The 18,728-nt window shown below is 42.5% G+C and overlaps 1 protein-coding gene across 1 annotated transcript in view; it reads right to left on the bottom strand.

Moving 5' to 3' along the window:
- snx29 (sorting nexin 29) overlaps positions 1–18,728 on the bottom strand; it is a 140,419-nt gene that overhangs the window by 4,363 nt on the left and 117,328 nt on the right. Inside the window, exon 20 of the mRNA XM_037081641.1 lies at positions 4,567–4,706. Coding sequence (XP_036937536.1) covers positions 4,567–4,706 — 140 coding nt within the window. The remainder of the gene's footprint in view (positions 1–4,566; positions 4,707–18,728) is intronic.

Raw genomic sequence — 18,728 nt, 5'->3', positions numbered from 1 at the left:
CAAAATGCCTGGGACAGCAAACAGAAGAGTCGGAATATATATCTACACTTCCATTCTCTCTCTCTCTCTCTCTCTCTCTCTCTCATACACAACCCTCTATACTTGTGAGGACCCTCAGTTCTCGAGCCCCTTACCTTCACCTTACATCACATCTAATCCCCTAACACTATCTTACACCTGTTTCTAGCCTAACTATTAAAAGCAAGACCTATCCTGCAAATAGCCCTTTGAAGTTTGGAGGTGCGACCAAAATGCCCCCGCTTTGCAAAGATGTCCCCACTATGCTGGTTAAAAAACAACATGCATGTGTACAGGTAGGCACAAATAAACCGTCTCAGGTCATTCTGACATCAAACGGCCTTAAACTGCTCTTGACCGAGACACAGAGCGACACTTTATTTCTGAGGTGACAGGTCAGTAAAGGCCACAACCCAGAATGAGTGTGTTCTGAGTAAACCACTCAAGTGCTGCGCGCCTCGCTACATACTAAGTGGTGGAAAATGTAGGGAGAGTTTTGACCATGCTGTTTCCTGCCATTCTAGATAAGTGAGTGTAGCGAAGAAGTCCAAAGAAGTGAAGAGAGTGTGAAGAGGCACAAAGAGATCTGTATGTATCAACGTGTTAGCCGTCGAGCACAAACACTGCAGGCGAGCTGCTAACTCACAGGTTCTACTAGTGAATTAGTTAACATATTCAGGAGTGAGAAAGAGTTAATTTAACAAGCAGTAAAATGGAGGGTTAGTGATGCCAGATGTTGTTTGGAGGCCCTTATTCTGTGACACTATGGACTCCAAACCCTCGAGGGAATGCATTTAACATTTAAGGGGAAAAGAGACCGGATCTGTGAATCTTTTAAACTCTCAAATTCAAGTTCGATATCCCAAGTTGACCTCAGCAATTTAAACAAACAGATATATCGATATGTATGAGATATTTTGACTTGATGGTGGTGCTGAAGGGTCAGGTAGTCTCTGAAGTCGTTCGCATTGACCCCCCAGGCACCACGGAAATCGATGCCTTATCTATTTATAATCTGATCGTTTGCCAACACTGCCAACGTTCGAGCCATTCTGCTAGCAGGGCTGATGAGAATTAGAAAAATCACAGATTTACAAATCAGTCCAAATGATTATACGCTACTATACTGAACACACACATTTCTCCTGGGAGAAGTTATTTGATCCTCTAAAAACACAAGAAGTCATCGACTGTTATCTTTAATCTCGTCTGTAAGGGATCAGTGTGATCAAGCAGCAACGCTTGGTGTCAAATACAGCTTAACTAAGTCAAAGCAGTGGGAACCCTTCCTTTTTCCCCAACAGAGGTTTGGATTGTAATATAGCTTTTGACTCAAATTCAAGCCAACATTTTTCTCTGACTTTGAAACGGGATAATTGTCACTGAAAATAACATAATAATTCATGACACTGCCAGATACTACACCCCATTTTCATCAGACGAATAGGTCAGTGCAGCATCGTTAAGAGGTTTTGAGATCCATCTGGTGTTTGAGCACCAAGCGCCCCAGCGGGAGATCTTGAGTGCCGAAACCCAATTTGTCATCCCTCTCTTTCTTTTGTCTCCCCCTCAGACAAGCTTTCTCTCCCTCCTTTTTCCGCTGTCTCCGTCACTTCATCCTTCTTAGTAAACTGCTTCCTGTCATTTTCAATCTAGGCTGGCCTCAAATTCTCTCAATGCACCAGAACATCTGTCATCTCTTGTTTGAGTCTCACCACCCTCGTGAGGGCTCTGCCATTGTGTCACAAATCTGCCGGCGACAAAATATGATGACATCATGGAGATCCAGAAGATAATTAGCTAGCAATACCATCTTATCTGTGGGCGTGGATTCAATTGGTAATGTTCTTGGTAAAAGTGGACATTCAGAGAAAGAACACATGCTGTTTAGTCCATTAATGTCCATTTATACGGTGGAAATGAGCTGCGGAGATGAACAATATGCCGAATTTAGTTAGCTGTTCATTTCTGCACCCTCAATGTTCCAGTTTTGTCCTTATTGGATCAGTCACGGTTGTTACGTAATCAAGTAACGTACGGTTTCCATTTAGGGCCAAACAGTATTCTCCCTTACTCCAGCATCCTCTCCACGTACGTTCCCTCCCCCCTCATCAACTTAATGAGTGGACTAATCAGGCTTTCAACCCTCACTGAAGATGTTAGACCAGCGCAGGTTTGATCACGCCAAACTGAGCACACCGTTGTGGAATCTGGATTAGAGTGTAACATCGACTTTAACCCATTAAACATCAGGACAACACCGGCTAGAAACTACAGAGTACTCTATGCCTATGAGACAGGTTTATTACGGTATGCTGATCAGTGTTGATCCGGTGTCGTCTGCAATTCCACTGACTCATGGTGGTGAGAATCCCAGTGTCAGCACCGATCACAGCAGGCTGAGACAGACCTGCATATGCAAGTAAAAGTCATTTACTATCAACTCTCTGTCAGCCGTCGCCGTAAGATTTCATCAAACTCCGACAGGTTTGCAGGCTCTGTGCAACACGTTACGCTCAAGATGTCGCTGTGCAAACTTGTTAACGTGATGTACGGATCAACTTTCTCCGCAGGTTGCCGTGGTTGTTTCTCTGTTGCATCATCTCCCCGTCGGTGCTAACCTTTTCCCGAGGAGTTCTGGCACATAACACCAGCTTTCGTTATAGAAAAGAGTTTGGCCGGCATCTCCTTTTTTGTTTTGCTGTGCACTGATGGTTAACCCGCTGTGTTCTTTGGACAAAATTCAGAGGTAATTAGTAGATAAGCAGGATTCGCACTCCCCAAAACACAAAGTAATTGCAACAATATTCAGTGCAGGAGGAACAGAGGAAAGTGATGTCGAGAAGTTTCAAGCAAGACTTTGCTGCACGGCAATATTTCATGTCATTCAAAGACGTGCAATTGAAATGTTTCTATTTCAGCTCGGAGATATGAGAAAGACAGATAGGATTATTAAGCCTCTCAGAGCAGACTAAATAATGAGCAGTCTGTGCTTGCATTGGGTCAATGCTGTCTGCTGCCTTCAGAGACTTGTCTCTCAGTTTTAACTGATCTGTTCTTATGTACGATATGGAAAATATACATATATTTTTTTTACTAATTGCGCTGAAGCTTTCTTGGTTTGGTCCCACTTGAAAATATGTTTTTTTAAAAGGCTGTTTCCTATTCAATTAATCAGGCCAACCTCAGCAAAGTTCCACCTCCCCTCAACATGAACAATGGTGTAATCAGCCAGAGGAATTAAAAACACAGTGTGGGTGTGCAGGGTCTTTAAACGTCTCCACGACTGTTGTTCTAATCATGGACAACTGGCCACACATTTGCCAGTCTCTCAAACACAGCATTTCTAAAATTGAAGAAACGACTGATTACGAGCAAGATTAGTTAAGATTGCAACTGGACCTCATGTGCCATAATTAATACAGAATATTAAGAAATAGGATATAGTGTATGGTATACATGGAGTGGAACAAAACAACAGCACACCTCTGTTTAACTTCTCTGCCTCCTGACGTATCTGGGAAAATCTCCGCAATCTCATGCTGATGTGCAAACATGTTGCCATGGTTACCAAATGATCTTGTGTAATTATGTAGATCTCGAAGTTTGTCCTGGGAATTCTTTATGAAATAACATTACACAGCGCAGTGAAAAATTCTATAGTCACAAAAAAAAAAATCTACACACAGTGGCTTTAAACAAGACCACAAACTGATGGGCCTGTGTTCATGTTATTTAGGCTGCTGCTGTTGTTGTTGTTGTTGTTGCCTTCAGTCCGATGAGTCAGATGTCTCCAGAGAGGAAATGACATTCCAGTCAGACAGCATGACGGGTCACGTTCGCTGACGATCGCGGTAAGTGGAAACTGATGTGAGTATTGACAGGAAATGACTGGAGCATCTCATTTTCAGATGTAGCCTGGCTGGTAGGTGGGTAGCTGAGGCATCGTGCACTTTCACACTTGCTAGTCTGAGGACTGTGTGAATGTGTGTATGTGAGAGAACATAATACGCCCTATGTGTGAATATGTGTATAAGTGTAAAACGCAGGGAGACAGTGAAGTTTGTTTACAAGGGATTTGGATTTCCAGTGACATTAATCCTCTCGTTTTGTATCCTGTAACAACTACTACCTCAACAGCCCTGGCAGCTGTACTTTCTGTAAATCTTGTTGATTTAATTAGTATAATAAATACACACTACTGCCAAAAAATGGCTGACAGTTTAGATGTTGTGTGAGCATACAAAGGGACTTCTGCAATAGAAAAAGGCGGCTATATATCTTTTTAAAGACATAAATAAATTGCAAGTATTTGAGTTTGCTGTGGACAAGAACAACCCCTGATTTCTCTCCTCACGTTCCCTGACTGTTCCCCTTTAGACTCCTCCACTCAAATCTCTGTAACCTTGCATCATTCTCTCACAGACAGGAGTCCTGCACCTGCACACATGTGTTGGCATCTTCCGCCTGAGCCTCTCACACCCACGCACACATCGACACACAAAGGCTTAAGTGTCGTATCGAACATGCCTGTATGTGTCCACTTACAGACAGAAAGGCAGCAGAGACAGCAGGGTCTCTTTGGTGGGGCGGGCTGTGAACTCCGGCAGCGTCTGGATCAGTTTGTTCATCACCATGCGAAGGTAGCCCTGCAGCTGCTTCCTCCTCTCCTCCACAAACTTGGCATCCTGCAGACAGAGAGAGGGAGGGAGAAGAACAAATCAGTTATGGCTAAAATGGTGCTTGGAAAAGCTGAGGTTAAAGCTGCAACATGCTACTTTTAATCACACTAAAATAAATCAATGGGGTATATTAAAGCAGCTACAATCAACATTGATAAGTCAACAACGAACTGGAACCCAATCCATAGCTCCCCTCGGCTACATTAAGCTTTATAGCCTCTTTAAACTAACTGTTTTGTTTTCCAGCCAACAAATTTCCAGATTTCCAGATGCAGCAGGCAGCTGTTTAATGAAAAAACCTCACTAAAAATCAACCGTACATTTCTTACTACTTGTGACCAGCTGGTGAACGCAAGGGAGCAACAGTTTTCCCTCAGGAGTTGGTAGAGACCAAAACCGAGCGATAAAGACAGTAAATATGGCAAATAAATGCGAATGTAGCTGAGTGTTTGCTGGATTTTTTGCCGCAAAGTCTGTGATATTCCCTTAAAAGCTGACAATATGTTAGCGCTGTGTTCACAGCGGTGTCTCAAAGTGGCCAAAAACTCAGCAATTGTAGTTCTTTCAATTCTGATTTATAGAAGCCTGTGTCTCATATTTGCAGTTTCAGCAATCGCTTCTATCCGTTGTTCTAACACTGTAAACACAAAAGTCCTTTCTGAGACCCAGAGACACAGCAGCAGTGCTACAGCAAAAAGTGACAAAGCTATAAACACAAGTAATCAAACTGGCTGTAAACCAGGAGTGAAGCCAAATCATATAAAGCTTTTTGACAAAGTAAAATTGAAAGTGAATAAACCTGAAATGTCAAAAATAATCACAAGAAATTGTGTGCCCAAACACAAAAGGTCAGAGCGGTGGGTCTGCACTATGAAGGATAACAGCCTGTCTGGGTAGTAGTCTTGCAAAAAAAATTTTTAATTGGTAAATACAATTGTACTTCAACAGGTAGGAATAGTGACTAAAAACTATGAGAATGAGATAAAACTTGGTGAAAAAAAGCAGCTGTTCTTTTAATTCTATCTCTCTGCAATGTTCAACAACTCTAATTTGGTTGATATTGACTTTTTGTGATTGTACACTAGTGATTATGGGCATGATGAATAAGCTGGGCTGCAGGCATCAAAGAACTGTAGCAGTCACATGTAGAACCATTATGTAACTAAAGACCGGCAAAGTAACATACAGTATGTTAATTATATTAAGTATTGACAGAGAATTTATTCAATGGCTGTATGTATGCTGCTTCTCTCAGCCTCAGGCCAAATGACGTTTCAAGTTGCAATCTGTCTTTAAGACCTGTGAAGGATTATGTCTTGTTACCGTGTTACAATTAAGTCCTACATAGGTGTACATGTGATCTGTCTTCATACAGCATGTTCGCAGTTAAAACCAACACTTGACTCATATGACCAGGCCTCCAAATCCTGTGTATCCCATGATTAGCGATGCTCCATACAAAAAACATGAATTCTCGAGGATTTACACAGCTCAATATTTGTGTTTATTTTGACATTTGGTGGCTGATGTTGGACAAAAAAACCCATCCATTTGAGCTTTTAGTTTTCCCTCGCTGAGCGACTCTGGAAGCGGCGGCACAAAGCCACATGGCCGGTGTTAGCATGGCTAATCGGTGTCCAGCCAGGCTCAGAACAAAGGCTGGGCAACGTTCCGTTTTACTCTCCGGTGCTTGGGACTGGAACAAACAGCTGCTGAAGGAGGCCAAGGTTTTTCTTTTTTTGAAACTACTGCTTCCTCTTCTCTAAAATCCCAGCGCCCAAGTGAATTTAATTGTTAAAAAAAAAAAAAAAAATGTGATTCTTTCGACAAGAATGAACTCAGTGACTGCAGAACACCATCAATTGGAAGAAGACAAATGAATAGACACAATTAAATATATGCTGCATGTAGGAGCCATGATGTTAAAATATAAGCCACAATTAAAGTACTGGTAACCCAAGGCTGTTGTAGGTTCAAATTCATTAATCAAGGGTGCAATGAAATTACTACTAGTTTGTTGATTGTTAATATATGGAGCCTAAAGGGATTTCTCCCATTTGTTTTCAACAAGCCTCCTTACCCAGGAGCAGTGGCATTTATACTATCAGAACCGCATTTTGAAAAAAATATGAAATTAAAGATTGCTCTACCTCTAATTTGAAAATTGGCTCGCAGTAAGGCAGACAACACTATCCATAACAGCTATAAAAGAGATAAAATACAACAACAAGCACCACAAAAAATACTGGTCACTGGTAGGCAGGAATTATTACAGTGTACAGTGTCTGCAACATTACATTCAGAGCCCATTAATTTTGCTTTCATTTAAAAAAAAGAAAGAAACTAAACATACATTTATCATTAGAACTAATAACAACTCAGACACAAACTGCCATGCGTCTAGTGTAGGTGGCTCTACAGACAAGTGCAAAGATTTATTTATTTATTTATTTATTTTACAAGCGACAAAGAAATTATCCCTCACTGGCTTCCAATCACTAAATACAGCCAAAAGCTGTCAACAACTTGGATGAATCCCAGGTCTCTGCAGCCACAACTCTGCGGGTGTTGTAAGAAGGCTCCGGTTCCACAAAAAAGTTTTGGGGGCACTGACACGCCTAAACTGTACAAAATGTAAGTTCATCTAACGCTATTCATTAAACTTCAATATGTGTTGTCGTACCGTCGTGCTGAATCGGTAACCAGGATGACTGGGTATCCAAATAAAGCTGTGGGAAGGTGGTGAGAAGAATTTCAATATCTCCAAAAATTCAATTTACAGAGGCACATCAGCTGCCTTTGGCTGCGTATTTATGGTACAGTATAATCACACTTTGCTACTCTGAACCAACCAAAAAGTTGGTTTAAGATATGCAGGTAGAGTGGCCAGAGAGAACTTTTAAAATGGGGGAACAGATAAGAGGTTCACTGTCCTGCTCCCCTGTAGTGGAGAAGTGTGTAAGTTTAGGGCAGTGTGAGTGGATGACTTCACTCTGCTGCATGCAGGGTAAAACACACACGGCCGGGACGCTTAAATCTGATGTGTCAGATTAGGCTGTGCATGCCAGCGTGGGTTTCATGCTATGTCAACACAATAAGGGACACCCCGACTGCTTTCATGGATGTCGGAGCGGTAATACCACTAATGGACATCATGACAGACTCATCCTCTCGTGGTGACAGAGAGGAGGGCTGGAGAGGCCAGGTGCTGTCTCTTGTTTGCAGAGTGGAACGAGGGGGCAGAGCAGAAACTGCTGTGGCACACTGATGCAGGTACAAGGCTGATTCTGTCCTCTTACATCTGTCTGCTACATCCAGCTACATCAAAAATGCTCTTCCCCACTTTCCTCCCTCCTCCCCGTACCTGCGCATGAGCAAGGCCTTGCAAGATAAGACATTTCTACATGCACGCTTATCTGCAACTTGTGTTTGCCTTGCAGTTACGGGCAAGAAATGTACCTCTATGGGATGATAAATGCTCATGTAATGGCAGAAAGAGAGACTGTGTGTACAGTACGTATACACGCACAACCACACATACATAAATACAGTTCACACGCACGCCACAGCTAAATGTCACTTCCCATAGAGTGCAGATAAGCAGGAGAGGGGAGCCGTCAACAGAAGAGAAGCGTAAAGCTGTCATATAAGCGTCAGGGTCTCCACAACTGCTCAGTGAATCTGCTGCCAGCTTTACACCATTGAATTCTTTGGGAGAGGAAGAGAGAAAAACACCAAATAGCACATCTGAAGAACTAAATGTTGCCTGGCAACAAAAAACACTTTCAGAAGTAAAAGTATCTGCACCCCACGATAGCAGCCACTTTCTTTTTTCTCCCAACAGAAAATCAATGCTTTTGACAGAGACTTCGATCCTGCTTGGAATTCTAAAATTACAGTATGTTTACGGTGATACATATTCCTGCTGTGGGTGTCTGGCTTTATTTCTTTACAGAGAGCGAGAGGCAGGAGTGGTTCAGGGATGCCATGCAATGGAAGTCCCAGGCTAAAAACTGCTGGTTGCATAATGAGCTGCTGTATTGGCAATTCAACACTTATAACAAGCAGACTGCGAGCAAACAGTTTTTGTATGCATCTACGGCCCTTGGGTCGTAGATGCATACAAAGGTTTATTAGCTTCGCATATGAAGCAAATATAAAAAAGAACAGGATCTCCCCAGTCTCCGCTCTAAACAGGAACACCAACCTGAGCGCTGGTTTGATCCTGTAGTACACTTGAATTAAATGAGAGTGGACAGCACTGGTACACGCTGGCAACTAAACAAGGTCAACGCTTTCCACCAAGTCAGCCCACACTGGACCACAGCGAGGCTGAACAGGCTGTTCTCTCGGCGCCGCCTTTAAACAAGGCACCACAGCGCGGTGCCGGGGCCATGCATAAAACATCACAGGCCATTCAGGAATGCTCATACAAGACCTCTGCATCATCTCTTTGTCATAATTAAAACAACATGTATATTGCATAATATGTGAACATAACATACTAAGCCTGGTTAATAATTCACCCTGTAGTTTCTGATTAATTAATCAGGGAAGCCTCGGCACTCCTCACTCTCTCTTTCTCTCTGTTTGCATATGCAGATGGGGCGCCTACTGAAGGCAAATGGTAGTTGTGTAAGTGCAAGGCCTTATGTAACTATATAATGTAACCAATCACAATCATCGAAGGCGTGGAACTCCATTAAAACAAATATCTGGTATTGAGGGAAACATCAATTAATGATTCTCATCATTGTTTTCATCCCGTCCCTGAGTAAAAATCCCTGAGTAAAAGTCATCCTGCACATCATCCTGTCACCAAGTATGCATTTCTTACTTGTAGGCTTTAACATTATATTAGTCAAGCACACAGCATGATTGGATGATCAACTGAGCACGCTCTCCGCCTTCAATATCACAGACTTTGTCGTGTCTTTAGGGATGACACACGTTATAGCGACACATGATCACAAGTCTGATCCTGGGAGGAAGAGGTGTGATCTCATATTCCAGAGACAACTAACATTCGCATTGATTTATTGGCAGGGAGTCAATCATTTGTAAAGAGCAAATTCTTGTTTCTTACACTTGATTAAACAAACGGAATAAAGTGTTAATTAGTGCACTATTAAGGTGCTGATAGGTGGATTTTCTTCGCATTGGACAGAGACATGCATGCTGTTTTGACCATTTTCTGATCTTTGCTGAAAGCTAAGCTAACTGGCTGCAAGCTGTTGACTAACAGAGAGGAGAGTTAATGTTCCTCTCATCTAATTCTTTGTGAATATGCATATTTCCCCAAATGTGGACCTAAAAAAATATCATCTAAGAGGCAACAAGCTAAATCAGACCCTGTAGTCAACAGTGGAACTGAATTGATGATGGTCAGCCCAGTGACATGAGTCTATTCGACCACAGCTTCCTATCAGGGAAACTTGTGGCCTGGTGTTACCAGGTCAACATGTAACCACATCTGACGTGGCCCCTGAAATGATGCGACATCACCACAGCAGCAGCTCTGAAGATGGCCTCAAAAGCCAACAAATAGATCCATAAATGGCTGGGCCCTGAAGCTGTGAATCCATCAGTCTGGGATACAAACAGGATAAGGTGAGGCTTGTGTTTGAGCTGAGACCCTTCTGTCCACAACATGAAGGCACAAGTTCTAGCAGTAGCTGTTAGTGGAACAAGATGCAAACTGTAGACGAGCCCGTCAATCGGCTGAAACACCAGAAGATTGTTGGATTCCTGCAGCCAGGCATCAGTGGTTTGTGATGGGGTCCAGTGCCGAAGGTGCCGTCCAAGGAAACAGAAAATGAAACCCACACAGACATTGTGATCTCAGAAGGTGGAAGAAGAAATCTACAAAATCAGAGCTGTGTGGCAACAGCAACAAGGGAGATGCTGAGTTCCCCGATCAGCGCCCAGAACCAACACCTCTCATATAGCTCAGAGGAAACCTGTCAACTCTGCGACCCACAAAACCCAAACCTCTCTGGCTGCATGGCGGTTCTGACGTGGGGTTGATATGGTTGGCGAATGACCAGAACCAGCGCAAACTAGCCGAAATCCTGACTGCAGGCAAGCAGTGAAGCAAACAAGACCAGCTTTCACTCAAAATGAAAGCATCTCGCTGGTTTGCTGGTGGAGCAAGCTTAATGTGAAGGAACAGCAGGAAACGTTGGGTTTGCATCAGAACCACCTTGACAGGGCTGACAGTGACCAGTAGAGACAGGTACCTAGAAGTAAAACTACACTCTAAACCACAGAGGCTCAGTCTGAAGCTCAACACAGACACACATATGTCGTGGGTTGCTCGTGGGAACAAAAAGAGGCAGCTCAGCAGCTTGGTGGGCTGCATTTGCAGGGAGATAATGTGCAAAAATTGCTGATAAATCTTATTGGTCAGCAGACTGACTGGGCATTTAGAAATGGGAACAAAAACACTGAGACTGAAGAATGCTATCAGATTTTGTCTTTTGTGGCTTCTAAGCAAAGAAAACCCCAATGTCTCCATTTGCAGCCTAGGAAAAAAATAAAAGCAAAGAGAGAGATAAAAGCCTCCCAAAGAAATGAAGCGATTTTTTTCAAAGCCTAAAGCGGGCGAGCGACTTGAAAGAGCCGGACGGGAGACAGTGAGACAAGTGGGCAAATGAGAGAAATTGATATTGAGGGAGGAGAACAAAAACGACTCACAAACGCCTTTGGACATAAGCCATAAAATGTGGATGAGGTGCGGCCAGTGTGAAAATCTGACAGTCAGACTCTGGGGCCTGAAAACAACACGGCTTTGATGTAATCAGCCTGCCCCCCTCTCTGTCTCGGTGTTAGCATCAGGAGGGATTTGACAGGCACGACTTGGGAACATTTAGCCTGTATGCCTGGCCAGGCCCCTGACAAATCAGCTGGTTAAGAGCTGTCTCGGGGAGTATGTGTGTGACTGTGTGTGTGTAAAACATTCATCTGTATTGTTGGGTTACACAGCTGGACAGTCTCGCCTACAGCACTTGGATATGCAGAGAGGGAGAGGTTCATTAGCTCATTAGCAGGACTGAGAGACACAGATGCGCAGTCCTGGTGGTGACACGGGCCGCGGTTAACGCTGTCAGGGGTCAGCGCTGCCACTGGCTGAGGGGACATAAGCCAATATTCTTCTAAATGCAATTAATCCAAATGATGACTCCTCCAACGGTATTTACACGACTGCTACTACTGTAGTGATAGCGTAAGGTGTTTGGTTTACAAGCACCACAGTCAGCGACGTTAACAAAGGTTTCTGCTACACGATGGATGACCTGTAATCTTTCACTAAAAGAGAGTTAGACTGTTCAAAAAAAATCTCAAGGAGTGTTTACATCTCAGGTTTTGATCTGCTGAATCTTTTCAAATGAGACGGTTTATTCTGATACCACGTGTTAGTCCAAGGGTTGTCGTGACAAGATACACAATATTGGGTTCATGAGGACCAGACAAGACGATATTTTAACACCATTTTTAAATTAAATGACAAAATAGTGACTGGAAAAACTGTCTTTTATCTGATCATAAGTCACAAAATTCAAAACAGCACAGGTCTATGCTGAAATGTTTTAACTTGTGATCATCTTGTATTGAATGTTACTTCAATTCTACTTTCTGACTGATACATTTTTGAACACAGTAAAAGACACAAACAACAATGTAAAAGGTTTTGCCACATACTCAGCTGACTGGCTTCTCTCCTGTGTGATTTCTCATGAGTCTCCTCAGACCTTGTAACTGTGCACCAACTGTGCCAACTTCTAATTAAGGCTGTGTGTGACCTTCTAACTGAACTCCTTTCCAAAAAGTGGAGAGTAAATGAATAAAAACAGTACAAATAACAAAAATAAATAATACAAAGTTTTTATTAAAAAAAAAAAGCTTGTCCGGCCTGTTTACACAGGCAAAACACTGCCAACCAAATGATTTACAAGTGGGGAGGAAGTTTTCACTGCTACTTTCGAGTTCCAACGTCAGACCCTCTCATGCTGGCTGCTCTACCGTCTGTTATATATCGATACTGCAAGATCGCTTTTCACATCTACGAGAAATAATATCACGTTTTAATATTGTGAGAAGTCAAGTCCTATGATCTATCCTGCAGATAAATCTGTAGCACGATCCACAACTGTTCCAATTCCAAACTGCACTTAACACATGATTCGACCTAGAGCTGACCCCTTTTTCCAAACTGTAATCACAGTTTTCATATTTTTCACATTCTTTTGCTTTATTATTCAAGGTAAAGTCGAGGTAACATCAATCCTGAAAGCTGAGTATTGTTCTGACCTCATTAAAGCAGAAGACCCTTTATTTATCAATGTTCTGAGAAGCGCACTTAAAATGCTTCAAAGAGCCAAGTTTGGAATAAAAAAGTTCTTTGCTCAAAGAAGAAGAAACACCTTTCAAGTGATAAACTCCTTCTCATGGCTAACTGCTCAAGTGCCCCTGTTATCTATCAAAGAAAAGATAGCCAATCAGCTGCTAGGGTGGGAAGGGGTACGGACCAATCCAGTTGATGCTTTAAGTGTTGCACTCCCACTGTGCTACACATTACTGTTGGGCCAAAGTTTTGTAGATTATACAAAATCTGTCAGGTTTAGCGAAAACTGACACAAAGACACACAAGACACACACACCAAAGTAGGCTGGTAAATGAAAAATAAGTCGAGCTTCAATGCTGGTAACCAAAAATCCAAAATCCAAAAAGCAAGCGACAAAAAAGGCAACTTCAAAAAACAGACGCAGGATGAAAGCGGAATTGATGTGGGGAAACAGACGAACCAACAAAGAGCGAGGGAACAACACAGGCTTGAACACACAGGGAGTGATTAAGCAGTGAGACACAGGTGTACACAGAAAAAAGGTGGGAAAACAGACAAACATTTACACAAGAGGAGAAATTAAACACCAAACAGGAAATCACAAAACTAAAAAACCCAAACCATGACAACATCATCATGGCATCGAGGATATCTTCAACAAATGGCTGCTTCTTCTGGATCTCTTCAACAGATTTTTTTTATGTTATTTTTGCAGAAGCGCTCAAAATTGAAATCCTTGATATAGATGACAGTGTTAAATGCAGAGGAGGGGTGCCACCGCAGTATGGCACCTTGTGGCACTAAATATGGCAGCTTGTCTGCTTCCACCTACAACCCAATTGTGGGATCCAATTTTATGGAGAAAAAAAATGATAATAATAATCTGGCATCTTCTAAAATTTGTCTGACTCCAAACTGGCTAAAATAAGGTGTCAGTGTAAACTCCAACAGTCGCAGGATAAACATTGACAAAGTAACTCCAAGTTTCCACTTCCGCTCAAGTCTGGGGAGCATTTGTTTTAATTATTAGTAAGGTTCATGTCAGTACAGACAGGTTCATGTCAGTACAGACAGGTTCATGTCAGTACAGACAGGTTCATGTCAGTACAGACAGGTTCATGTCAGTACAGACAGGTTCATGTCAGTACAGACAGGTTTAGGTTACTGAAATTCAAAATGCAGAAATATAAGGCAAATTTTCCTTCATTACAATATGAAAAGGTGACAATACAACAAGGGGGAAAGTCGTGATGTTAACTGAAGGTTCAGTAGCGTCCCTGACAGGAAGCAGGCTGAGCACGTTAGATATTCATTCAACTCATGTCCTGCCTGATGTAACATGTTATTCATGTACAGAGTTCTGGAGCGAAGCGCACAACCGGTTAACAGCTCAGTGATTCACCTTCCCTTCCTGTGCTGAGTCCCGACCGCAGCAGAGGCTAAACTGTCCCATCACAGGGGACTGGCATGTGTGACGAGTGAGTCAAGTGTTCGAATAGATAGTTTGCAAAAGAGTGTGTGTGTGTGTGCGCAGGTTAGCTGTAGCATGTGATAGGTGTGTGTGCAACGTTTTCCCATTTGATTCCTCATGACTTAAATCCATAGCAGAGCAGATGCTCTTTGATGACTGCAGCTGCGTTTCTCTCCCGAGTTGTCAATCATTTTTGGACGTGTGTACGTGTGTGTGTGTCTGTGTGTGTATTATGATGAAACTGAGAGAGTCTTTGGCATGTAATACTATTAAGTGAGGGATGTGCACGCACACGTTTCCCCTGCTACCTGATCTGTACTGACAATTTGTGTGTTTCATCCTTACAGCAGAGCAGATATTCACGGTGCTGTTAAAAGGCTTCTGAGGGCCTCCTCCTCTCACATCGTGCCAGGTAACTCGTTCCCAACGTTAACGTTTCTCCATCATTAAGGTCCTGTGTGTTTAATGTATGTGAATGTGTGTATCAGAGTCAGCTTTGCATTTGCAAAACTCTGTGTCACTTTGAAATGGATGAAAGCGGGAAAGAGGCAGAAAAACAGATAGTAGCAGGAGACAGGGATGAGAATCTTCACAGAGAGGAAGACAAAAACAGAAACAGATGGACTGGGAGAGAAGATGAAACACAACAACACCTTTTATCAACACAGGTGTAGTCACAGTCCTCCACTGAATTTCTGGAGAAGCTGTCAGCTGAGGTTGGAAGTAAACACGTTCATTATAATCAAACATCATCATATATTAAGTTCTTTCTATGCATTTTGCAACTTCTGGAGGACACTTCAGTGACTGTGCCTTTTAATGTTTGACTGATGCATCACTGTATGTTTGAAGAAATACTTAATATTCTTTCAAAACAAGCAACCAATTATGTAGCATTTCCGAAAGAACTGCAGGAGAAACATGAAAATCGTGGTCACCTTGTGTAGCTTCTGACCACTAGTAACACTGTAGAGCATGATTTTAAGTGTTGGTCCCTGTGTTGGTTCTTTATACACACACACACACACCCACACACACACACAATCAAAAACTCAGATGGTGAGGACCTAATCCACTGATCAGCATTTGGTGGTTCATGTGCACAGCAAAGTACCAAAACGGTAACTGTACGCATGTCTGCTAATGGCCATGATCAGATGATTATTATCCGCTCCTCCAATGTTGTTGTTGTTGTTGTTCAATGTCCGAAAATCAGCGGCATGGACGATATCACAGTGTGAACGTCCACGCCAGTAGGCTTTTGCCACACAGTGTCACACAAATAATTTAGCTGGAGTTTAATACTTTCAACCCACTCGAAAGCTCGCTTGATGCGATTTTTCGCATCATCGCTTCAAACGTGTTGCTTAATTTGCACCGCCCGGAGTGAACATACGTGAATTTGCATCTAATCTGATTTTATCATTGACTTTGTATGTAATCTAGTCGCATGAAATAAAAAGCATCGCGTTTGGTGTGAATAAAGCATAAGCCACAGTTAGCAGTGCTGACTAAGGCATGCATGAGCTGACCAGTCAGAGCAGTCTGGGTATTTTGGAGGGGGCCCTAAAGAGACGACAGTTAAAACACGGTATTTCAACACCTTAAAACTTAACAAACAAATTAAGCTGTATTCATTGTGTTTGTATCCTTAGAACAACAGCTGTGTTGAGGCCTATTTAAAAATCTCAGCCTTCTTCAGCAGGTCTGCTCTCCACTCCACCTGAAGAAGAAGCTCTTGGCTGCTGCAGACTCTCCAAAGTACTTGTGGAGAGTCACAAACAAACACTGACTGGACTGAAATAACAGGGAACTGAGAGCGGCAGGCCTGCTGATCACTGAGAAAACCTCACAAACACAATAAACACACTTGAAATACAACACACACACACACACACACACACTCCATGCTGCAGAGACTCAGTTCTGCAGTATAAAAACATAGCGGTACATGTAGAGACAGCACAGCACCTCTCGACACACGATCACACACAGAGGCGGTGTGTAGCTGCTCTTTGATGCTGCTCAGCTTCAGCTTTCGCGGAGAAATTCATGTTTTGCACGAACACACACGTTAAACATACACGCGCATACTTCTCCAATCTGGTACTTATCAAACTATAAGCCACAAAGCCCTCCACCTGCTACCTCATTTCATTACAATCTGGCCCCTCAAGGCCTTCATCTCTGGTTTTTGCTGGCAAGTTTCTCCAAAACTTCTTCTACTGTGGTAACTCATTTCAAATAAGTGAGGAAATTATTACATTCAATTAATTTTACAGCTGGAAGGACTTCCTCATATCCACTAGTTTGTGGCGAATTAAAGATTCTCCACAGCCTAGTCTATACTTGTTAACAGCTTCAGCGTGCATGGCTTAGGTTATATATATTTTGCAAACGTTGATCTTTAGATTGTCACTACAGCATCATCTTCAGGAGAAATTGAGTCCAAGTTTGTAAGTGGGCCAGACCTCTTTGCAAAAATGTGTGAATTTGTGTCCAGGCAGTGATAAGAATAAAGCACAATCAATGAAATGGTTCAAAAAGGTCTGCAGATGGACAAAGACTCATTTAAAGGGTAACTCCACCAATTTAACACATTAAAGAATGTTAATAGGTCTTGAGGAGTACTACTGCAAATTTGAAAAAAAAAAGTAGCATAAAGCCTTTTGTGGCTCCAGAGGAAGCTGCATATAATCTGATAAACTGCCTTCAGTGATGTCACGGGGTGGCTAAATTGCTTTGTGGGTAATGTAGGCAACAGGTATTGAAAAGCTGTCGACTGGTCTAGAATTGCACGCTAGAATGACACTGTTGGCCTCATCATCAACAGTTTAAAAGACAAATGATCAAAGTAGAACCAGAGATGAACCAGAGATGTTTTTTATTCCATGTATTCTTCTTACTTTTCAAAACTTGGTGCCTACATTACCCACAATGTAGTTTAGCTACTAAGTGACACCACTGGAGGCAGTTTATCAGATTACATGCAGCTTCCTCTGGAGACTCAAGACGCTTTATACTACTTTTTCACATTTACAGTAGTACTCTCCTCGACCTGTCAACACAATTTGTATGTGAAAAACGAGTGGAGTTACCCTTTAGTGAGTGAGTCAGAGGCTCATATTCTAGTTGGAGAAGCAAGCAGAAGTTTTTTGTCATGTACTTTAGATATGTAAGGGACCTCATGTGAGTCTGCCCTCCAACGTTAAAAGAAAAAATTAACAATAAAGGACAGAAAAAGATCTGGATAAACAAGATGGAGCTAAGTATGAATGTAATGAATTAATGTGTGTTCAAGGCACGGAAACTGCTATTTGCAACATGAGATAATTTCCTCTTGCTCATTTTACAATTTCAGACTTTTTTTGTATCTGAAAAAAATACAGATATGAAAAAAAAACGTCTAAACATCACCGCAGGTCTCGCACATATCTGACAAATGTAAGCAATGATCATTTGTAACTTGAACGCTGCAAGCATGTGCAACCTGCGTATAGTGTAAGCAGCAAAAAGAAGTACAGGACATTTTAGGTTCTGTCGACATAATTTTTTAGCCTTTAAGGAAAGTAGATCAACAGGAAGATGTTCAGCTCCACACCACTGCAGCAAGTGGAAACTGCATCCACTGGATGTGAAAGGAAAACTGTTTTAAGCGACTCTGATATATTTGCTAGACTTTACAGGAAGTCTAAAGCAAGGGCTCAGCAGCGTGCGGTTCGCCCGCTTTAAAATGCGGTCAGAGAGTAACAAAGCCCGGGCTGCTTTCCTTGGAGTGGCGGTTGACTTCCTGGAGATGGTGCAAACCAATAATTCACAGAAACCTGCAGTGTAATGGGCTTTCAGAGAGCTTTCCAGGACACAATGACACAGACTGTCTAGGCCTTTGACAGACACTTGCACTTCCACATGATCCCATACGGTTACACACACACGCACACACACACACGCACACACTCTCTCAACCTTTACTCTTGTTTGCAGCTTCTGCGACTAAACGTTCAGACCAGACTCTAACCGTGAAAGCACAATGTCTTTGAAGGTGGGGAGTCAGACCGAAGCTTTGGGCTGTGGCAGCGCCAAATCCAACCAGCCAGAGAATCGGGGTCAGAGCCAAATTAGCTGCAAAAGGTTGGAGGGAGACAGAGAACAGGATAAAAAAAAAAAAGTGGGGGCAATGACGGGTGGGGAGGAGGAGAGAGAGAAATGGGA

The sequence above is a fragment of the Acanthopagrus latus genome, chromosome 20, assembly GCF_904848185.1.
Source record: "Acanthopagrus latus isolate v.2019 chromosome 20, fAcaLat1.1, whole genome shotgun sequence".
In the NCBI taxonomy this organism is placed as follows: domain Eukaryota; kingdom Metazoa; phylum Chordata; class Actinopteri; order Spariformes; family Sparidae; genus Acanthopagrus; species Acanthopagrus latus.
Note: the sequence above shows the minus strand (reverse complement) of the source record. Positions and strands in the feature narration are given on the sequence as shown.